Below are 23,828 nucleotides of genomic sequence, written 5' to 3'. Positions count from 1 at the left end.
ATACCAAATACAATAAATATCACTGACGCATTTCTTTCACTGCAAATCACCAGGAACTTCCCTTGCTCTCTCGTGGAAAAAAAATGCACTATTTGAATCTGGTGCTGTGATCCTTTGTAAATAAATTAAGGCAAGAAAATACAACCATTGCTAGTTCACTCCTCTCTTGTAAAATAGCTCAACAATAGGATGCACTGTGAGACTGAAGGTCAGAAAGCAGGGAAAGATGTGTTCAGTCCTTTTCCTGTTTTCTAGCATCCTTCCCTCTCGCACCACCAAAAATCTTTCATGATATGTATATGTGGAGCTTTTAAGAGCTTGACAGCAGCACAAGATTATTCTTGAAAAGAGAAGATTTTCTACTGCATATCTGGGGGGATTGGTGACAGATACCAACCATGTTTGTCCAGTGGGTCTGGCATCCCTTCCTTAGGCTACATGGAGTCTCTGTGGTATCCAGTTACATTTGTATTACAGCCACATAGTAACTGACGCAGGTCTGCGTCAATGGCTGAATTTATTTCTATTGTCAACTGCTGGGTTGTATGAATGACACATTTTATTAATGGTTGTCATTAAAGATTTATTCATGACACTCTCAGAACTTTACCTGAAGCTGAGACCATTTTGCTACTTTCACATTGCATAAGAAAGGGCTCTTTTTTCCCAATCTATTCAAAAGAGAAGCTTCTATTTTTATTTTTGCTTTTCTTGTTTCCCTTTGGTAAAAATGGGAAAGAACAATTCGGAGATAGCTATTGTATATTTGTCTAGCTCTGCTTGGCAGTAACAGATGGGCTGCAAGAGGCTAGCTGAAAAAAAACAAAATTGCATTTCCTAGCACACAAGGTCTGAAGCCTTTAAAATCATGGATAATTTGCAAACCCCTAAAATCCTGTTAGTGTTTATTGTGAAAAAATTGCCTCAGCTATTTCTCAGCTGGAGAACATGGAGTACCTTTTTCTTGACCTGCTTCCCTGTTGAGACTTGCCAGCTCTCCCCAGAGAGAGTGGAAGGGAACAAATAATTTCTGGGGAGGCTGACCAAAGCAAGCCAGATGTGCTTCCTGATGTCAGTGTTGTCCCCAGGATGGTGTTGGGATGCTTTGTGCTGGAGCTTCCATTTCTGCTGGTCTGTGTGTTTGTGTGCGTGCGTGACCCACGCGTGGCGTGCAAACTGTCACACGTGCTCCTGCCTTACAGAAGAGCTTCTGTGCCAGCAGTGGGCCACTTTGCACACCCCCAGATGCTGAAAAGGATGTTGCAAAGAACAAATCTCAGCCACTTACAGAGAGTACCTTTATGCCATCTGGCTCAGGAGGTACACCCGGCCTCCTCTGTGTGCTGGAGATCTGATTTCAGCAACCTGGCCCAGCCCAGGTCTCTTCATTCAGCGTGTTGTGCATAAATACACAACACAAAAATCTCTCCTTTCGCTGTCAGCCAGTGGCAGAGTGTTCTGGTGATGGGAACAGTGCTGGCACTTGGGACATAATTTGTAGTATGCAAACACCTACTTTGGGTAATGTTAAAAGATGAAATAAAACACACAAAGGCTGATCATTGTGGCACTACCTTGCTTTTTGTTGCGTTTTTATGCCACGTGTTTTGTGTTTGGGTCACTATAACACAAACCTGCATTGGCAGTTCCAGGGGACAGCGCAAAGATTAATTTCTGGGAAATGTTTCTAAGTGTTATTTGCTGTATTGCAACTTCTTTATATCACACCTGCCATTGAAAAAAAAAATGATGTTACAATGAATGTACATTTTGAACAAGCTGCTAACCATGTAACCTGGGGGTTGGAAGCAATCCCCATTTTACATTCACTTGCATGTGTTCTAGTGTTCAAAAAGAAAATTGCTTTATGTTTGGAGGTTTTATTTTTTCATATGCAAAGTGGTTCAATGAGTTACCTCATCTAGTGCACTTGCCTCATAAAAATCCCCAGGGTTTCCTCCAACAACTCCAACAAGTTTCTCAGTTTAATTATGAGTGCAATTAATTATCTGGCAACATGAAACACGGTAATGGCAAATTTCCTCTGAACAAGTCAGATAAGGAGGATTTCCGTGGGACTCTTGCCCCTTCAGCTTGGTCCTTCCTAGAAAACCCCTACCAGATCAGGTTCTTACTCAGCACTGCTGACTTCTGGTTATTTTTATGACGTAGGAAGATGTTTAGCTTTCAGAATATTCTTCTTCTTCTTTCTTGCTGCTATTAAGTTGCCTTTACAGTTAGGGACTAGAGGAAATTTTTGGGTTATCATTTCCTTCCACTTTGCTCACTATTTCCCAAGTCTCCAGTGAGTGATACAAACGAAGTGTTCCCCATGTCTGCTCAGACAGGGAGCTCTGCTTTGTCTCTCCCTGGAGACACTGATGGGTACAGAGTTGAGAAGCTGAGTGGCAGGCATCCCACCCTTTCAGAGCTTTTGCTTCCATCCAAGACGCTAGGAAAACTGGCACAAACCCAACCCGTGAAAGCACAAACAGGGAGGAGCAGAGCACTTATCCAGCACAGGACTGGATTGTCCTATTCACCTTGGTAAAAAGAATGAAGAAAAAGGCTGTGGAGCGTTGATGGTAAGGTGCTGGATAGAAGAACATCTCTAACATTTATGGTGCTGATTCTTGGAACGTGGAGATCCTGCAAGTAAGCATGGCAGCTCTAAGACCCCTGCTACTTTTACCTCATCTGATGCTGGTTTGAAGAAAGAGCTGCTGCTTCAGAAACTCAGATTCTAGGTTTTTTCCACACACTGTTGTCAATCCTGCCAGATCTCCCAGTCCCAATCAAGCTTAGTCTATGTTGGCAGAGGATAATGTCACTTCCAGGATATGCTAAGGTCCTGATAGTATCCAAATAAAAGCTGTTACAGGGAAGACTGGACTACAGCTCTTGCTGTCTGTGTGCCATCTGCATCTCTCAGGACTAAGGCCTCTTCCCATTCCGGTTGGAACAATTAACATCGTGTTGAGAACTTGATTTCTGCTTCTCAGACCTTTCAGCTCCCATAAAGAATCTCAGGGACCAGCATATCCTTCCTTTGCATTACCTTGTGTCACCTGTTAGACTTCTGTTGCTGCTAAGCAGGAGAGTTTATTTATGGTTAAATAAACCATATTTAACCAACTGCTACTTGAGTAGGAGGTGAATGTGGGTTTCTGTGGTCGTTGCTACTGAGAGGAGACAAAAGCTGTAGAGGGAACCTGTTGTGCTTCCTGGTTTGCTTGAGAAGCTCCATCTGCTGGGACTTGAGTTTGCTTGAAGCAGTGGATCTCGGTGCAGTCCCCTTCAGGCAGGTCTCCAGGACTGAGAGGTCCAGCCGAAGGGATTCCTCGGGCTGCCAGGAGTCCTCATGGACTGCTGGGGACAGAAGGCTTGCAGAAGCTGTGGAAGTTTGTCTCAGGGGGAAGGCAGCAGGGAGAGGGAGGGGACGCAGCCTGCTGTAGCTTTAAAGGCAGTACTGTGTAGGGATCCATTTGGAAGGACGTAGTTGACTAAAGGGATCCAAAGCTTGTTTTCCTTGAGTCTTTTTATTCTTCCTTATCTAATCCCTTTAGAGCCTAAGGTCAACCCCTTTTTGTACTGCAATAACACTGTAATATATGCTTGCACTAATTCTTCTGGTATACCAAGCATGCAAGACCAATTTAAAGCTTTTTTTTCAGAAGAAAAAGACTGTATTATTGTGTATATAGAAATACTGAGAGAGAATTTGAATTCTGTCTCCTGTATAAAAGCATGCATTGATTACCTGTATGTAGATCATGCTGTAAATGCTGCAGAGTACTGTAAAATCCTACACTTGAAACCACAATGAACAGGCAATGTCATCAAAAACGAATGAAACAGAAGCTGTGCAATGGATTTTGTGCCTTTTTTAAATCCATGTATGTTAATCCAGACAATCGGGAAAAAAAGAAAAAAAAAAGAAAAAATGAACAAACAAAAAAAAAAGCTTGTATACTACCAAAACCTTATTAAAGAATCAAAGGCAGCATCTTGTTGATGGCTGGGTTTTTTATTTGCTTTATTTCTTCGCTTTTCTACTTCATTTGCTCTGGGAAGGTGTCTCCTGCTCATGCTTGGGTAGGTGGGAGGCCTGCACAGGGAGTTGAAGGAGATCTGGTACAGATCTGGTACTCTGAACAGTGAGAGTTCCATTACTGCTGACACATGTGATCGCTAAAAACTTGCAGTTAAGACACATCTGGGAACAGAAACAAAGTTATGTGACTGTTAGAGATGTGGTCTAGGTACTTGGGGAAGGCCACAATGTGGTTTCAATTCAAGGCACGTGAAGGCTCTGGTACCTGTGTAAAGTGTGGTGGAAATTTCCCACATGCAGAAGAATCCCAAGACTCCAGCTGCTCAAAAGCAAAGAGCAGTTTGTGCAGGCAGGTGATGGTCTGGAAGAAAGAGCCTGGGTAAGGCTGTGGTCTCAGAGGGTTGTACAGTGTGTGAGTCCCCTTTCCTCCTGGGAATTCTGTGGAGGGTCAGGCAGGATTCTTCTGAGTCTGCCTTTGGCAAGGTCCAAAGTTTATCTTCTCCATGCTTCACAGTATGTTTTAGTTTGCTCCTGAGAGGCTGCTGGTGTGTGGCAGATGTGTATGTCTGTCAGGCTCTGCAGAAGGATCCAGTGGTGCCATGGTTTATAGCGTGGTCTGAAACAGAACAGTGGGTAGAAGAAGTGCATCATTTCCTGAATTTATGTGAGATAAATATTGTGAGGGGTTTTGGGGTTTTTTCCTGTTCCTGGTTGATTTTTGCTTACAAGAGATGGGAGAGAAAAAAATCCCAAATTTTAAAGTAAAAGGGAACATTTATTAGGCTTATATGGAAACTGTTCCCTTTGCCCACATCAGTGCAGAGCTGCTTAGGAGAGCAGGCTTTTCTGGAGGACACTGAGCCCACTCTGTACCATGTGCTGCATTAAGGGTGTAGAAATTTTGACAGAAAATAAACCCACTTGTTCTTGTCACACACGTTTTATGAAAAATCCTTTCCTTGGGATTTTTTTCTCCTGAGAAGCTGAGAGGCCTCAAGAACAAAATGCAAACATTGATTATCTGCTGCTGTGGAGTGCAACAGGTGCATCTGTGATTGGTCTCATGTGGTTGTTTCTAATTAATGGCCAATCACAGTCAGCTGGTTCGGACAGAGAGCCACAAACCTTTATTATCATTCCTTCTTTTTCTGTTCTTAGCTAGCCTTCTGATGAAATCCTTTCTTCTATTCTTTTAGTATAGTTTTAATATAATATATATCATAAAATAATAAATCAAGCCTTCGGAAACATGGAGTCAGATCCTCATCTCTTCCCTCATCCTAACACCCCTGTGAACACAGTCACATCTCTCTAGGGTGATTCCTTTTCCTCCTCTTCCGCCTCTTTCATTTCCATCCATACAGATCTTATGCATATCTTACACATGATTACCTGGCTTATCATTCATAATAATCCACAAAATCTAATAATTACAATAAAAACTAATACCAAAGATTGTAATAACCAGCAAGTGAAAAACCTAACACCCATGCAGAAACTTGTTTAATGTCCATTTTCCATACTAAATCCAAGATCTCTATTTGCTCTTGCTATATACTTCATATGATCCAGTTGTTCATAAAGATCCTTAGTTACATTTGATATGTGAATGGAGCAGGTATCATCAGACAGGCTCACCCATCCACACACTGCATTTTCAGGCCACAATAAAAGTCTAATTTTAGTCTGTTTTGCAAAGCCATTTTTGATGTTGCCTGCAATTGTACCTTTGCTTCCTCCAGTGCCACATGAGCTGCATTAGTCAATGCTTTGATTTGTTCAGCAAGGTTATATAAGATCATTTGATCTGGAATGCCATCAGCTGGGGTGTGAAAATAGCTTCCAGAGCCCACCCCACCACAAGTCCACTTGTCACAAATGTCTTGTTGGTAAAGACAAGCTGGTGGAGAAGCCCTTTGTGCTGCTCACATGGCCAAGAGAGAGGACAAAGAAAAGCAAAAACACAACACAACAACTGAGCCTTCGCGATTACAGACCTCCCTCTCCCCCTAAAAAGCAACCAGTGGGGAACAGGGACAAAACCAAAAAACAGGAAAGTACCATTTCTTATTGTCCAAAACCAAAAGTCAGTGCTGCTGGGTTGTCTGCTCTACACCACCCAACAGAGGCTCTCCATCAGCAGTGATGGCTGGAACTGGGGCAGTGGCCGGAACTTGTGGAGAGAGAAGGGGCTCTGGATTTCTGGGCAGCAGCAGTGAAAAGATCCAAGGAAAATGTCCTCCCCAGCTCCAGAAATAGGGATTGCTTCCAGCAAGAGCAGCCAGAATGGTGTCAATAAATTCTCTAAAGCCTCGAGAGAAAGGGACAGTGATAATCTTGGGAAGGTTGGCATAGGAAAGATACAAAGTGCAAAGCACATTTTTTGGATTACCCAGGACACACATATTGCCATTGACTCCCTTTTGATTCATCCACACACACCACTGTTGTAAGAGGCTGCTTCCTCCAGAGGTGACACTAATCCCAGTGTGTGTTGGCATCACCATCCCTCTGCAGACCATATTCCATCACTGCTGAGCCTCTTGGTGTGCCCCTCAAGTGTGTGCGAGCTCTGAACAAATAATGTCAGGCCTGGTGTCACTGTTAGTCAAAAAAGACCAGACACTGCATTGTGACACTCCCCACACCCTTGGAATATGCATTCCTCATGGTATATTAGTGCACATGTCCTGTGGATGACGATAAATCATAGAAATCATTTCCCTGTTAGTCACAAATATGAACAGTGGCACAGGGATGTTGCAGTTCCATGTGGTTGTATTGTTCTTGTGCCACTTCAAAACACATTTTCCTTAGTCGAATTTGTGTGGTTTTTTCACATGATCTCCCAAGTTTTGGTCAAATTCATAGTTAATATTTCCCAAGAACTGGTGAGCTGGGAGACTGAGGGAGATGAACACACAGGGCTTTGAGGAATATTGTGTGTCCATCCAAAAGCTTGGATTAACTGCAGCATAAGATTTGAAGTGAGACCTGAACCTCCATCTAGTAACTCAACCTCTTGAAGCATTTGTCAGGACCATTAGCTTGGGAATATTATGGAATGTGAAATATCCATCAGATTTCTTCCTCTTTGGACCAGTCTTGAACCATCATGGCTGTGAAACATGAGCCATTGCCACTCTCAGTTTCCAGTGGGAAGGGGAATGTGCTGAACCATTCTTTCATAATTCCACTGACACCTCCCAGATGGACAGACCGCTATAGGTTCCTGAGCAGTGCCTGCAGGTGACACTGTGCCCTCATGAACTACATCTGGGAGGTGAGAAGGTCCCCTCATGATCACACTCTGTCCTCTCTTTATCTGTTCTGCCTGTTTCACAGGGAGACCAGTCCTTTTCAAGATCAGGGCACCTCATTTTGGTGGCACTGAAAGAGTGGGAGCCCAACTCCAGTGGTGTCTCCACCCCTCCTGGCCCCTTTTGCCATAGATTACAATGAGGCCCATGCCCACTGAATCCCCATTCCATGTGAATAAGGTCAGTTGGGTGTATGGAGCTGTTGGAACAATCTCAGTTCACTTCCTAGCAATTCTAATACATTCACGTGCACTTACATCATTCCCATGATTTTCCTTTCCTCAGTAGTTCATAAAGAGATCAAGCACTAATGAAAAGAAAACATGGTCAAGGAGGGGAGTTATGAAAAGCATGTCCTTCACATCTAGGGCAGTCAGCCAGGTATGAGCAGACCCTGTGGCAGTGTCACCATCTCAACAATGTTTGGAACTGCAGCAGTGGAAGTTGCAGTATTAGCAAAAAACTGTTGACAATCCATGATGAAATACGGTTTGTTTACTGGCCATAAGGCAAGTGGTGCTTCTTTTTTCCAAATCTGTCACCACCCAGTCCTCATTGAGTGCTACTGTTGGTAGGGGGCATTCCTTGACATTCATGAACTTGGGAGAGGGCAGTGGTATTGATGTTCTTAATAGGTTGGTGAGTTTTGCAGACCCTGAACTCTCCCACATTCTTTCAGATTTTATTTCTATCTCTGGCAACCCAGTTGCCTTCTGTTAAGAATCTCTGCAGAGTTCTACCTGGCAGTTTCTAGGTTTGACCAGAAAGTAGGTAGAGTCCTAAAATATTTGTTTGGGCAGCACTCACAAGCACTTCAACCTCAGTGAATAATCTAAGACAAGTTTTATTTAGAGACAGAGTGTTAAAGAGGTGAAACGTGCAGACTTTGTGGTAAACACATGCTCAGACCCATGTAATGCCACAGGCATTCCTGGACAAGTGACCAACAAGTCAAGAGGAGTCAGGAGTGGAAATCTGAGGTCCAACAGGCAGGAAAATGTGACTGCCTTAGCTCATGGTTGCTGCTCACAGGAGAGTGAACCTGACAGAGGGCTGCCAGGATGACCAGGAACTAGAAACATCTGACATGAGGAGAGGCTGAGAGATCTGGGTCTGTTCTGCCTAAAAACAAGATTGGTTGTGGCATCCTTTTTCTTCATTGAATTGCCTGATGGAGGGAGATTCCATACTCTTCTCAGAGGTGCACAATGGAAGGATGAGATGTTATGGAAAAACGTTTCATGAAAGGAAGGTTAGATATAGGAATTAGATCCTAAACATCCCAGCTTTTTCACCATGAAGAGCCTCAAACTCTAGGAGAGGGTCCCAAAGAGGTTGTGAGATTTCCATCCTTGAAGTACTAAAAACTCAGCTGGATATGGCCCAGCAAAGGGCAGTAAGTGCCTCTTACCAATCCAAGTTCCACATCTGCCATCCTGATACAAAAGGTAGAGTGGATCAGTGAAGGCCAAAACCAGGCTAATACAGAAACATCTTCAGGGCCAGGCTTCAGCTTCAATGAAAGAAGAGAAGCAGCTTTGGATTCCAGTGGTATTGCCAAAACCAGCCTGTGTTTTAATTTATAAGATATAAAAATAAATATGAACTGGATAACAACTCACCACCACACAGAACAGCTTGGTGCTGCCCACCAACCTATTTGAAATGTCTCTGTTGTACAGGAGCATAAAAATAGTACACTTTTCAGCACCATTTTTAATTGTGCCATTGGCCTGAAAAGCCACTGAAGGCTTTTTCTCCCGTTTTTCTAGAGACAAAAAGATCCATTCCCATGGCCAGGTGAATGTGGTAGCTGTGAGCAGCTCTGGAGCTCACATGGTTAAGTGGGTGCATGTTTATTGTGTAGCCTAAATATCCTCTGGCAGTGTCAAATGCCACTGGAAAATGCAGATGTTTGGAGCCCTGCTGTTCATGGTCAGGACTTTTCAAGGGTAACATGTGATGCATTATTGACCAGTTGATTTTATGGAGAGGTTACAGTTTGCCAGCCCTAACAGAAGTGTGCTGTAAATGATTTGGTTTAAAATCCATTCTGCAGAGCGGTGCTGATGGGATTTTCATTTGCAACTGATTGTTAATTAGGCCATGCTTGACAGGCATTTCCTATTTATTTTGGCCTTGTTTGGTCAAGTGTGTGCATGTGTGCGTGAGCTCCTGTTTTTCTGTAGGATCATTTGCAATCATTTCACAGCCTGCTACTGCCACAGGCTGGAGGAACAGTGCCCCCACCACCACCTGTCCTGTGTGCCCTTCACTTCTCCTGCTTGGACACCCCAGGGCCTGATGATGACACTTTGTGTGCCAGCTTTCATGACTTGCTGATGATTTCAGTGGAAGCAGAAGCCTGTGGGAGGCAGAATGAGGAGTTGCTACAGGGATGTGGGAGCAGAAGAGGGGATGATGGATGGTGCACCAGGGGAACACAGTAGCACTACAAGTGTTAGTGCCCCAGGGGCAATGGTGGATGCTAATGGAAAGTGATCAGGAAATTTATCTAGCCCAGAGGTGCCCCTTCAGTTCACTGGGCATAAAAGCGAGTTGCTAAGTGGTTCCAGTAAGAAAGGAGTGACTATGTAAACATATAAATACTTAAATAAATACATAAACACTGAAGAAGATTGAGAAATGTGAAAAAATCCTGAGGAATTGCTTGAAAATTGTTCTTTTAGGTCCAGGTTAAAGACTGCTAACAAAGGAACTTCTTTGGCATGTTTTGTTTCCTTCGTAGATAAGTATCTGTGAACCTCTCTAAGGTTTGTATGAATCAAATGATGGAGTGATGACTGCTCAGGCATGTATTTTGGAACCATGAGATGGATTAGATGCTTTCCATGGATTTTTCCTGCTGCTGTTGGTCCTGATGTGTTCTGTGTCAATGCTGCTGTTTGAATGCTAACTCACCCTCTCCTTTTGTCACACTTGTCTTCCTGCAGGCATACATGCTGAAGTCATTTGAAATAAATGGCCTGCCCAAGGCGGTCCCTTTAAGTTTGCCTTACCAAGACTTCAGAAAAGATATGTGCAACTACTGGGAAAAGCCTAAGTTATCCCAGCGGATAAAGAAAGTTGATTTTTCAAATATTGTCTTGACTGCTCCTTGCAAACCTCTGGAACCTTATCTGGAAATGAATGGAAAAGAGGAGGAGGAGGAGGAGGAAGAAGAGGAGGAAGACTATGAGGAGGAGGAAGATGAGCAGGATGAGGGGGAGGAGGAGGAGGAGGGCAATGAGATTGACATGCACAGTGATTCCAGCAGCGACCTGAGTCAGAAGAGCACGGAGCGCAGCCAGGAGTGCGCGCCGTCCACTCTCCTGGCTGATGACCAGAAGGGCTCCAAGGGTCGAGCATCCACTGCTGATGGGGACCTGGAGCTGGAGGAAGGCTCAAAAACATTAGTGCTGTTTTCACCAGGTGATCTGAAGAAGTCTCCAGTGGCAGCAGAGTTACCTCCAGAAGTCGATCTGGGCACTCTTGCTGCGCTGACACCTCAGAGCGAGCGGCCGCAGCCCATGGGGAGCCAGCTGGATGTGTCTGAGCCAGGAACCCTGTCCTCAGTCCTTAAATCAGAACCAAAGCCCCCCGTGGCAGTGGCTACAGCCTCCTCCCCGTTCACCAAAGTGGAGCGCACGTTTGTTCACATCGCCGAGAAGACCCACCTGAACGTGATGTCCTCCAGCGGGCAGCTGATGCGGCATGAGGAGCACGGCCCCCCGGGGCAGTTCGAGGAGGTCATCATCGAGGAGGAGCTGGAGGACAACCTGGTGCTGGTGGAGAACGGCAGCATTCATTCCGGGCTGGAAGGGGCAGAGACGGAGAGCTGCGCGCTGTCGGCCAACCACGTGGAAACCACCTCAGAGACCGTGGGGGAGCAGCCGGCCCTTCCCAACGGTGTGCCAAAGCTTCCCGAGGAAAAGCCAGAGCCCTCTGGCAAAGCAGTGCTCTCACTGGACTTGGAAGAGCCTGCCAAGGTGGCTACAAGGGAGCCTGTCCTGGAGAAGGCAGCACCAGGGACAGAGCACCTGAAGCGAGCAGAGACCGTCCTGGAGACGCCGCAGCCGGGCCCCAGGAGGCCGCTGGGCTCCCGGTACAGGAGCCGGATACCCATTTTGTTCTCTGAGGAGGACACTGGCTCAGACCTTTCAACTTCACTCTCAGCCAAAGAAAGGCTTTATAAGAGGGCAAAGCAACCCGACCTGGCTCGCCTGGTGATGGAGAAGAGGCAGAGCCGCCTCCTGCGGCTGGCCTCAGGGGCCTCCTCCTCGGCCTCCTCCAGCGACGAGCGGCGCCGGGCCTCTGAAACTCTGTCAGCCACTGGCTCCGAGGAGGACACCCACGACTCCGATGACTCCATCCCACGGAAGGGAGAGAGGAAGGCTGCGCTGCTGGGGAGGGAAGAAAGAGCCATAAGCACAAGGAGCAGAATTCCTCGTCCCATTGTGCCGGTGAAAACGCCATTGGAGGTGGCGAGGCCGGAGAGCTCCGTGGCCTCTGCGGTGGCAGGGCTGGGCAGCTCCCCACAGGATGCAGCCGCTGCCTGCAGGTAAGGCCAAAGTGGTGAGAAATGCAAAGAGCTGGGCTTGTTGAGGAGACACAGCCAGGGCTTTGCTCACCTCCCATGACTTCGTCCTTTACTCAGCTTGAATGCATAGTCCATCCTTGTTTCCTACAGTCATGTCAGCCCACATTTCAGCCCTCATCTATGTGAAATACTCACCTCTCTGTCTTCTTTTTTTGAAGCCTCTCTTTGCTTGCCCTGGCTTTGAGACCTTTCCTTTTACAAGCCCTTTCACTTGGTCTGATAATAGCAGATGCCCCTGGTGTTGAGCTCTCCATTTGGCAGCACGGCCATGACTCTGCAGGGAGACCTGGCTTCCTGGCCTGACTATTGTGATTAGAGCTGCACGGGCAGCGAGGCTGCCAGCTGGGATTGCCTCAGTTGGTTTATCCTCCATCACAGTTACCATGAGAGCCCAACTAGTGCAATTCAACTCATGCCCACATTCTCAAATTGTATGTCCTGCCTTGGAAGAGGTTGCTGCATCCATTCTGCATGTTAAGAGAAGTCCCACATGCCGTGCCTGCGTGTTGACTCAGAGAATGCTGGAGCATCAAGGCAAACACTTAGCAGTTAACTACACTGAGTTACAGGATGGTGTTCAAACTGGTGCCCCATCTTGTTCACAGCATAGGTTCTCCCATCCTGGTGCTGGAGACTCCTTGTAATTGCCTGGCAACATTCATGCCAATCCTGCCAGGAGCCCAAGAATCCCTTGCAAAATTCCCCTTCATCCTCCCTCTTCTCACTCTTTTCTTCTCTGCAGGCTTCAGACACAGAGACCAGCTGGAAGTGTCCCGTCCGAGGGCCGAACAACCCAGGTACAAAGCCGGCTTCCTTCATCACCGAGCTCCAGTTCCCTTCCTGCACGGAGCAGCTCGCAGAGGCCCAGTGGTGCATCCCCCAGGAGCCCTGTCCTTCCTTCCAGGAACCCCAGTACATCCCCCAGAAGCCAGCTGCTGCCTCGGAGGGAAAGTCCTTCTCCCTGCCGGCAGCACAAACCAGGGACTGCTCCTCAGCGCGTTCCTCCTTCCCCCCGACCTCAGCCCTCAGCTCAGGCCCCGGGGCCTACAGGAGATTCCCTGCCGTCTCCTGGCGTGGCCAAAAAACGACAAAGAGGAAAAACCCAGACTCAAAGTCCAGCAACCAAAGGAAAGCAGGTGTCCCTGGAAAGTAAGGCAGCTGCCAGATAATGACCTTCCTCTGCAAGCCCAGCAGACTGGGTAACTTCTGCATATAGTATACACTTGAGATGCTGCAGCACAGCCTTCCATGCTGGACCCACGAGTGTATAGCAGTAGCTGTACTTGAATGCTTCACTCACTCTCACCCCACACTGCAATCAGCTCCCAGGGGCCTGGCAGCCTCTGAGCCACGGAGCCTTTCCAAGGGAGACCCCCCCAGCCCGCAGCTCACGCTTGCTAACGCACAGCACCCAGCCTGCCCAGTGCCTGACCTGCCTCCCTCCCCAAGGATTCTCCTCCCCATTAGCAATACCAGTCCTCAACACCGACTCCAGCTGTGGAAGGAGGAGCAGAGGTGACAAGAGCAAGGCCTGCTAAAGAGGAAGGGTCCTGTCCTTCAGGCAGCTCCTTCCTTCCTCCTTGCTGGGGAAACACCAGCCTTGGTCTCTGCCATCTCCCTGAGTGCTGGCTCGCCTCCCACCACCTGTGTTAGCAAGGGATTGCCACTAGCTTATTCAAGAGGGATGGAAGCATCCTTGTGTGCTGAGATAAGAGGAGGGGTAAGGAGGGGAGGGCTCTACTCTCCTTTCCAGAGGTGCCCTACAGGTGGGAATTGGGAGACAGGCAGGTCTTGCTGGATGCTCCCACCTGCTCCAGTGTGTCCCACAGAGGAGGCTGTCTGGCATTGCTTCTCAGACTCTGCTGCTGTTTCAGCACATGCCTGTGTGGTGGGTGCTTAGGTGGAAATAGAGATGTGTTGGCAGCTTGCTGGGAAATCAGGAGCTCTTGCTAATTAATGTAGAAGGGAGCACACTGCAGCCACATCTGTCACAAATACCAAACCATGATCTGTGGACATCACATCCCCCAGCGAGGGTGGTTCCTCTCAGCCTGGGCGTGGTTGGTGCCACACAGACCTGCAGTGCACCAAACACAGCTCCATTGTGAGGATGTGGATAGTCACTGGATGCCTTTAGCCTGGGTGCCCCCTGCACCTGAATTCCTTGTGTTTTATTGTCACGCTCTTGGTGTTTGTGAATTTTGGCACTGTGGTTGAAAGTTCCCCTACAGGGCAGGGTGGGAAATTATTATCCTGTAGTGTACCCAAAACCTGCTGCTTTGCAATGAGAGGTTTGCTGGCATGCCATGGCCATGTACATTTCCATCTGAGGGGACAGTGGGTTGAGGGGCAGAGGTGGGGTTTGAATCTTTTCCTGGTGCTCACCTCTGCCATGCATTGAGGATGAACAATGTGAACATAAAAGCAAGGGCTGTGCTCTTAAGTAATATTATCTGAGCATAAGCTAACACTCAGCTAGAGCTAAATCAACCAACTGTTTAGCCCCCAGACTAATTAGGAAGGCTTGAAAGTGAAAGCAAGGAGGACTGGTACCTGTCTGATCCTGATGAGATCTTGAAGTAGACAAAATTCTCCCCACACCTCACAGAAGAAAACACTCCAGACTCAAATACTTTGTGCTTCACACCATTGTCATGCCTAAAAGAGGCACTGCATGAGGCAGAACAAAAATACAGCTGCTCTGTACATCTATTCCTGCAGTTGCAACTACCTGCAAATTTACTATTTGCAGACAACAAAGTTTGACAGAGGAATCTGAACAGTAATGACCTTGATTCATTTGAACATGAATGCAAACAGTCACACACTGATGGCCATCGAGTTCAAGGAATCCTGAAGCTGCTCATATCTCCAGGAGTCCTGGAAAGGAGTATGAGAGCTGTGACAGGGTGTCAGGCAGAAACTCCTTGCACACCTGAACAGGGAAATGTGTAGAAACAGAAGACAGGAATTACCCCTTCATGTGACAGTCTCAGTGTTGCCAGCACTAAGAATTCATTTCACCCAGCTCAAAGTGTTTTCCATCGATTTCCAAACATGCCCTCATCTTTGCAGAGCAGCACTGGAAGCTCAGAGGAGCTCAGGCTGTGGTCTGATGGACTGAGCTGATATTGCCATCAAAAGCAACATCCCTCCAAGTTCCAGCTGTTTAGTTGCACAGTTCCACCACATTTACAGTGCAGCAGCTATTTGATAAATGGCTGGAAAGGCTGATCCAGCATAATACAAACTGCTCTGATTCATCACCTTATTTTTCATCTGGTTCATTTCATCACTCTGGTTCACCATTTGGTCCCACAACAGAAGGACACACAGAGAATGTGACCACTTCTTCTGGTGGCACTAAAACTTCCTCTGAGTTTGAAGTGTGGGTCAGACTAGAACCTAAGTATGCACTGCAGGTTTAGAAACCAGAAAACAGAATAAACTCAAAGACAGATTCTTTCCAGAAATATAAATCATAATGGGACTCCTATTAATTTATTGAAGGTCTATTAATTTTAGAGTGCTCAGATGGTAAGACTTGGTTGTGAAGCTTTTACCAGTTGGTCCATCCATGTCTTAATGCACATGCCAAAAATGACATTGAGAGAGCTTTGAAAGAGGACTACAGGATTATTAACAGGGTTAGCAAACCTGCCTCATCATGGGAAGCCAATAAAGCACAATCAGTGTATTTGTTCAGGAAAAAGTTTAAGGGACAGTTTTCTGTGGCCCAGTGTCAGAAAGGAAGCTCCAGGGCAGACACAAAGCTGTGTTGGACAGGGCATCCTGGTCTAGTGGAAGGTGTCCTTGCCCACAGCAAGGGGCTGAAACTGGATGGTCTTTAAGGTCCCTTCCAACCCAAACCATTCTGTGGTCCTGTGGTTCTGTGGTCTTGCTCTGGCACATGAAAGCAGGGAAGTCAGAACAGCCAAGAACAGCAGATTAAGAAATTGGGCAGGCTTTTAATTGTGAAGCAATCATCCAGTGAAGTCTTTTCACAGGACTATGGGGACTTTCTTATTAAAAGTTTCTGTGAAACTGAGCTGTCTTCTAAGAGGTCTATCTACCATGACCCCACCACAAGAAGCAGGCAGGATTCTGGTGGCACCAAGGTATCATCATCTCCCTCTGTGGTGCAGCAGATTCCTGGTCCCACTGGGATACATGCCAAAGCTGGGATATACTGGAGAGCCACCTGGCAGATCCCACAGGTTTTCAGAAAGCACAGCTGGACATCAGGCACAGGTCTATGCTGAACTGAGCAGGAGTAATAGATCTGAATTGCTCCAAACCCCCTGGTTTATTATGCTTTTTTGCCCCTGAAATTTTTGCCTCAGACAACTTTTTTAATAATAATTTTTCTTTTGTTCTAATCTGGTTGCAAGGAAATTAAAAATATAAGTAAATAGATAATCCATGTTACAGAAATTAAAGAAAAGTTTACATTGAAAGGAACCCTTGGAAATCACCTTGTCCAATTTTCTATGGAAAATGAGACCCTGGATTAGATTATGTAGGGCTGTGTCAAGATGAGCCTTCAGTGTCTCCAGCAAGGAAGATTCCACCACTTCCATGATTTAATGAATCAAAGAATGGTTGAGGCAAGATGGGACTTCTGGAGGTCATCAGCAAAGCTGTTCACAGTGTTGTCTGACAGGGCTGGGCTGAGGGTACAGCTAGGTCTGTAGAGATCTGAGACCAGCATGGGTCATCTCTCCTCATGGTTGTGCTGCCAGACTCCTGCACAGCCCTGCTTCCCAGCTGTCCCTGGCATGAAGGGCAGCAGGAAAGTGCATGGTGTGCCCCAGGCCACGTCCTCCTGGATGGGGATGCTCCCATCTTGGGCAGCAGCACACACAGAATTTCCTCTGGGTCCTGTCTTCTCCTGCTGCCCTGTGGGAAGGTTGAAAGGGCACCTGCCATAGCTGGAGCAAACAGAGGAGAACATGTCTGGGGACAGGAAGGGATGAGGCCTGTGATGTTAGGGAGAGGTCAGGTGGCTGAGGAATGCCAGAGCATCTAGTCTGGCCTCACAGGACATGGTGGGCTGTCCCATCCCAGACAGGTGGGAGAGGCAAGGCCCTGTTGCTCTCTGCTGTGAGTCTGGTGCAAGCTCTGCCAAGCTCGAGGGCACAGGGGCTGCTCCAGCACTGCTGGGCTGTGTGGCTGTGTCCTTGCAGGTGATTTTGCCTGTGTGTGTGTTTTGGGGGGGCTCCTGGGACAGGCCAGCACTGTTCCTTCATTAGTGTGAGTAGGGAGAGACACGTCTTGCTCATGTGTGTTGGAACCACAAGAGCCCTTGGAATGCCCTGAGTCCTCACTTGTAGGCCTTGCCCACAGCTGAGATCCTCCCTGGCTGCTGAGAAGGCTGCTGCCTGGCCAGGAGCTGTCTGCTAGGAAGCTTGGATACAGGGGGATGTGCCAGTGGGGAATGTGGAAGGCAGCTCTCAGCAGTAACCAGTGTGGCAATGGATTGTATGAGCAAAGGGAGAAAAGGACAGATGGCACCAGACAGACTGATACTGTGGAGAGGCTCAAACACACGGATGGATGGAGCTGCTTAACTGATTTGTCTGGTTGGCAGCACAGGGACTTGTGTTTGCCTTGGTGCAAAAGGTGTTTTGGTAGCAAATATCTCTGTTGTTGTGCTTGGAATCAGTGAGAGGCGGGAGACTTTGCTTGCCCTTTTTTAAGTAAAGAATATTATAATATATATATATATATTATTACAACAATATAAGTAGTGACCATTATATATAGCAACTAAAGGTTTAAAAGGGTCCTGCTGCCTTCAGAGAAGTCTCACCTGTGACTTCAGATGTGTGCAGGGCTGACTGCTGTGTGCAGTGAGTGTGCGTGGGGGAACAGGATACCACTGTACCAAAGTGCACGTCAGCTGTGAGGCTGCACCTGCCTGAGCACAAACCAGGGCTGAAACACGCCAGCCTGGGTGGCTGACAGCTGTCCTGCCTGCCACCAGACCTGCAACAGCTGCTGGACAGACACACAGCTCTGTGGGGCATGGAGCAGGGTCTGGAGCATCACTGTTCGTGTGCCTGCTCCTGGCTAACACGAGCACTGAGAGTTTGGTGGTGAAACGCGTTGATCCAAAGCAGGTTGTGTTGGGGCAAGAAAATCTGTCACATTTCTCCTTTCCCACACAGAGGTGTTTTCTCACTGTCGATCCTCTGTAAGAAGATGATCACTGATAGCCTGGGCAGCTCCAGTAGCATCCCAGTGGTCCCTCAGCACACTGCTTTTTTCTCTGTACAGTTTATTGACCCACAGCTGTTCCACGTGCACTGGCACCAATGCCCACCTAAGGTCTTGCCCCACACATCAGCCACCTGCAGTTAAATTAACCCTGTGAACACAGTAAGAGTCCCATTGTGGACATCATGAGTTTGGTATCAAATGAGTTTCTTCTGGCTGAACTGAAACATGGCCATGCTCTAGCAGTGCTAGGCTGGTTTGACAAAGCCCACAGGCACCACCTGAGGGTTTGCAAGTTTGGTTCCATCTGTTTGCCAGCTACTCCTGCACCTCCCCATGAGGAGGAGAGCTCAGGCTGCTGTTCAGGCCCTTTCCTTGTGTGGCATGTGCCTGTACCTGGGCTGCTGGGTGGGCTCAGTGTGTGCAGAACCCCCAGTGGTTGTGCAGGAGCTGCTTCCCAAGGGGCTGGGACTGTGCTGGCAGGGGCAGCAGAGCCAGCTGATGTTCAGACCTCCATGAGCACTGGGGTTGGGAGTTTTGCAGGGCCAGGGAATAGCTCTGCCTGCAGGCTGGGGTGAGCTGTGATCCCCAGAGCAGCCAGAATCCCAGGAGATGACAGTGATCTATACACCATCACTCTCCTGTCACTTCATTCCTAATGTAGCTCCTCCAGCAAATCTTGCCTTCAAAGTAACTGTGTGTTCCCTCCAGGTCAGTCCCTTTTTGCCTGGGGGGTTGAAGCCCTCCTGGATTCTGCAGAGCCTGAGGCAGACTTGGCCATCAGCCTGTGCACCCCATACAGGCCATGTGCTGGGTCACAAGGAGGAACATAATCCCTTTTATTTCTGGAGCTGCAAATGGCTGGAAAGCAGGTTCAAAGGGAACACTGATGCCCTCTGTGCTGAAAGGAGGAAGGGAGCTACCAAAGCAAATCCAGAGCTGGGTTCCCTGTAGGGACCAACATAATAATTTCTCCTGCTCTTAACTCCTGAAGCAGAGGGGGCTCAGGGGTGAGAGCTGGGCTTTGGTGACAAGACCCTGCAGGACTGGTGCCAGCACGGTGCTCCTCAGGGGCTGCTCTGCCTCTGGCTGGGCCCTTGTTGCCCTGCCTGGAGCTCAGGGAGCTCTGCACAGGTTCCTGCAGGAGGCTGGGGCTGATGTTTCCGCGGGAGCGCACGGCACAGGCTCGGGACCGTCCCTGCGGAGGGTGGGATGAGCTCTGCAGGACGTGGGGGCACCCCTGGCTGTGAAACCAGGACTGCTGTGCTATGGGACCTGCTGCTTCTTCTCCAGACAGGAATTGGAGCTGGGAACACAGATGATTTTATAGATCTCCTTTTAACACGATAGCATGTGACTCTACACTCAGACGTTGTACCTGGCGCACCGACGTTTTCCTTCGCCTCTGGCACACTCTGGAGACAGGACTTCTGCTCCTTCTGCCTGGAAATGTGACTGAATCCCAAGGCTGAATCTCTCTCTACATATCTTCTTTGCATTCTTTAGGAAAGCAGCTGGAGAATGTTTACACACTGCAAACAGAATGTAGGACTCCGACTGAGGAACCACAGTCTGGTTCAACTGCATGGCGAATTTCTTGGCCATAAAATCTGGCATGCATCACAGAAGCCCTGTCTGTGTACAGACCCACTTGGCATTTGTCTTAATTTCAGATCACATCTTAAAAAAAAAAAATAAACAATTATGCCATTTCTTGTTCATATCAGACACAGTTGTCATTAGATTTGTTATTAAAAGGGGATTCTGGATCATGCCATTAAAAGCCTGTCTACCTTTTCATTGGTGTCTTCTCCCATTTATTGGTGTTGCAAGACATGTTCCTTCACCACAAACCTTCTTTACACCCACACTGCAGGCAGCAGGCTCAGCCATCCACTCCCAAAACACTTTGTCAGAGAGAAAAGCCTGCTTTCTTAACAAAAATAAAATAAAATAGATATGCTTTGCACAGTCAAGATGCCACAGTTAAGATGCCACATTTGGAGACATGTTGGACCTGCACATTAATATGTGGGAAGTGGAGAAAAAGCAAACCAGTAACTTGGTATGGTTTGACTTTCAATACTCTCTGACCACCTGATGTTGAAGCTGAGGACAGTTTTTACAATATTCCTTTTACCATGCTCAAGTTACCTCATGCCGATGGTGTGCAGACCACATCCAGGGGTGTGTGGTAAGAGTTTAGTGCCCAGCTTTAGGAGAGGGTGCTGGAGGAGGGAACAGAAAAGAATAAAACACCGTACTCCCTTGGAAAGTTATTGCTGTGATGACAGATTTTACTCTTTCTCCTATAGCCAAAAGAAAACACATTTTACTCCAGTGTAGAATCCAAAATGATAAAAATAAACACTGGGACATAAAAGCTCCTAAAAGTCTATGTCAGGAAGAGGCAGTCCTGTAGTCTTCCCAGCTCCTGAGTCATCATTTCCTGCTCATGCTGTTCCCTCAGCCAGTGGGTTTGTTTTGAGTTCCCTGGCAATGTTTTACTTCACACAGGATTATCCTGTCTAAGTGAGAGGACAATCAGATGGAATCTCACCCCTGAAAATATGTGATCCTGTCTGGACTTCCTGTTCCTGCTGTGTCTTTCTTTCCCTGGCTGAAGGAGGAGTTTGGATTTGCCTTTTCCTCTGTAAAATGCAGACAAATAATTTGGGCTGAATCTTTGTCTTGCTACAGTTTCCCAACAGCACCAGTTAGAGGACAATGGCACTAAATTAGTTCCATGAGGTAGGGAAAGGTGAAGAAGGGCCATGAGACTGGTCTGGAGGATCTTTTGGGGAAGCAGGGAGCATACAGGTGTTGGCTGTGGATCCATGATCCCACACAGCAGAAGACATGGAAGTGGCTCATGTCCTTTCACACTAAGGAAAAATCAATGTTGTATTTTTGACAGGTAAGAAAAAACCTTTGGCCAGACTGTGAAAAACGCCGATCTCTTGTTTTTAAAATTTTAGAAGTTTAATAGTAATAAAATGGTTATAAGAATAGTAATACAATTAGAGTAATAATAATCTGGACAAATTGAATAAGGACAATATGAGACAATAAATGCAAAGAGTTATGGACAGTCCAGGTACCTTTATCTGGGCAGCACGAGCCTGAAAAAGGACCCACGTTAACAGAGGATTAACCCTTAAAAGCAACAGCCTGTTGCATATGCATATATTTCATACAGGATGCATAAATTCCATTCAAACACAGGATTCTGTCTGGTCATCATCAACTTCTTCCTCTGAATCCTGACAGCACCTTCGAGGGGCGAAGAAGTTCATTTCTTCTGATAATGGAGCAATAAATTCTTTTTCTCTGAAAGATTGAGGTGTCCTGTGGCTGCTATCTCACTGCCAGTCCTTTCTTTTAAAAAAGTATCCTACATGACATAGTTTCTATTTTAAAATTTTTTATAACCTAAAGCTATATTTAACACAGTACTTAAGAGAATTAATACAGCATTACTTTCTAACACAACACATATAATGTTCATTTTAATATTTGTGAAAAGCCAGTCATAAAATACATGCATTTTTCACAAGACCCAGTGTACTTGCAAAGCAGTTGTCATTTGTGCAGTTGAGTAAAAGAGCTGCACACAAGACAACTATAAGCAATGGAAAGCAAGAGTCTTGCTAACGTGGCACCAAGTCAGAATGGCATAAAATCCTTTTCTTCTGTGACCAAACAAAGAGCCTCAGGAGCCCCAGGACCTCTTTGTTGGCTGCACCTTCTCTTTCTCCAGCTGAGCTACAAAACCTGGTGTGCACACATGGTGCCAAGAGTGTTTGGACACACTGCTGCAGCACAGTGCAGCCCAGACTGACGCTGCAGGGATCCTCAGCTCTGTGCATCTCCCTGCCTAAACTGCCTTTACAAATTACAGAAAAAATTTGTAGCCTCCCTCTGTGTGTTGCATCTCCCTCCTGCAGGCTGCACTGAGCTGCAGTGAGAAGGGGACTCCTCTGCCCTCCAACAGCAGGTCCAGCTCTGATGGACACAGATTTTCATGGCACTGAGGTGTAACTTGGAGAGAACAGAGAAAATGATCATTGAAGCACCATCCTGCAAGCACTGATCAGATCTCTGTTGAGACACCTGAGGGGTGGCTCCAATTGTTAAAGGAGTAAATCAGCTCCTTCACTCCTTGCACCATCCAGGCTATTGCAGCTCCATAGAAGGTGTTAGGAAATTACTGCTGGAAACAGAAAAGCTAACACCTTAGTGACCAAGTAATTGAATAATCCACCCCTCTCAACAAGTAGCTGGCATCCTGAAAAGGATCAGAAAGATTGCAGCAGGAAGTGTTAGATGTGTGAAGTAAAAAGTAAACTCTTCCTTTCAGCATTGTGTGTGACAGCAGTAGCAGCAGCACAGGAGTCTGGCTGCTCTCACCAGGCATTTCCAAGCTGTTTGAGCCAGCTCTAATTAACCAAGTTGTTAATTCAGTCAAGTCAGTCACAGATCTTGCACATGTGTTGGCCATTAACTGAAGCTGGTGACTGGTTAAAGGAGCACATTTGGGTTCAAGAAACAGAGCAATGTACATTTCAAGGAATGCAGCAGGAGCAGTAGAGCCCCAGGAGCTGCAGAACAGTGATCCATAATCTCAATTCTGACTGGAGAGGCTGGATCTGTTTGCAGTTTAAATATTCAGCACCACATCATTTAGAGTTTCTCTCCCTTGCTCTTAGAAGACTGGTGATGAAAAAAATAATTTGTCCTTTAGTTCAGCTTCAGCTTAAACTGTAACCCTGGAGGCACAGCATTGTCAGGTGTCCCTGCTTCACTCCTGTGTGCCTGTCCTGGGATGAGCACTGAGATGGCTCACTCCATGGCACTGGGGCAGCACATTAGTGAAACATGGGTGGCCAGGTATGCTGCTGAAAGGGGGAAATGTCTCCTAAGGTCACAGATCGTGGTGTTACTCTGCTCTGTGCCCTCGCAGCACTTCTTGTCTGGGCGACACACAGTCTGGGCCATCAGCCACAGCAGGAGCCCTTTTGGAAAAGCTCTTTTGCATCTCCTCATCCCCACCTGTTGCTCTGCAGCCCCTTGTCCCCAGCCCTTGGCTGCAGGGCAGGGCAGGGCAGTGCAGACAGGCAGCTCCTGGCACTCAGCACCACTTCCAGCATTCCCTGAGCCCAGACCCTGCTGTGCTTGCATCCCAACACCAACCAACCCTGCTTTCATGTGAATGGCCAAACTGGAGCTGCTTTAAAGCAGAGCGTGTCCCGGGGAAACAGCTTGGAGAGAGGCTGAAGATGATGCATCAGCACCTACCAACACTCAGGAGTGCAGGGCTGGTGGAGGAGAGAGGGAACAGACACAAGGAGAGAGGCACAGAGGGTGAAAATGCAGTGGGAGATAACTCAGAGTGAGCTCTCAGCAGCTCCTTTGGCTGTCACCTCTGTCCCCAGGGCTGGACCCTGCAGAGTGTGTCATGGCCCCAGCATGAGAGGTGCAGCCTCTCTGCCTGCCAGCACTGCAGCTCTCACCAGTTCCTTGCCTTTGTCCTGGCAAAACACCTTTCCAGGCATCCAGGAGAAAAGGACTTTTCACTTTTTCCATCCTTTGCAGGGCACAGGTGAGCAGGTGGCTCTCACCCACCCAAAGGGCA

At 47.3% G+C, this 23,828-nt stretch overlaps 1 protein-coding gene across 2 annotated transcripts in view; it reads left to right on the top strand.

Annotated features, from left to right (window-relative positions):
• TTBK1 (tau tubulin kinase 1) overlaps window positions 1-19,991 on the top strand; it is a 100,280-nt gene extending 80,289 nt beyond the window's left edge. For both annotated transcript variants that reach the window (XM_064709610.1, XM_064709611.1), the window contains exons 14-15: window positions 10,329-11,935; window positions 12,717-19,991. In XM_064709610.1, the coding sequence (XP_064565680.1) occupies window positions 10,329-11,935; window positions 12,717-13,143 (2,034 nt within the window). In that variant the 3' untranslated portion in view covers window positions 13,144-19,991. The remainder of the gene's footprint in view (window positions 1-10,328; window positions 11,936-12,716) is intronic.
• Window positions 19,992-23,828: the final 3,837 nt, after the last annotated feature.

Source organism: Zonotrichia leucophrys, chromosome 3 (genome assembly GCF_028769735.1).
Source record: "Zonotrichia leucophrys gambelii isolate GWCS_2022_RI chromosome 3, RI_Zleu_2.0, whole genome shotgun sequence".
Classification (NCBI taxonomy): domain Eukaryota; kingdom Metazoa; phylum Chordata; class Aves; order Passeriformes; family Passerellidae; genus Zonotrichia; species Zonotrichia leucophrys.
The sequence above is the reverse complement of the archived record's forward strand: the minus strand, read 5'-3'. Positions and strand labels throughout refer to the sequence as shown.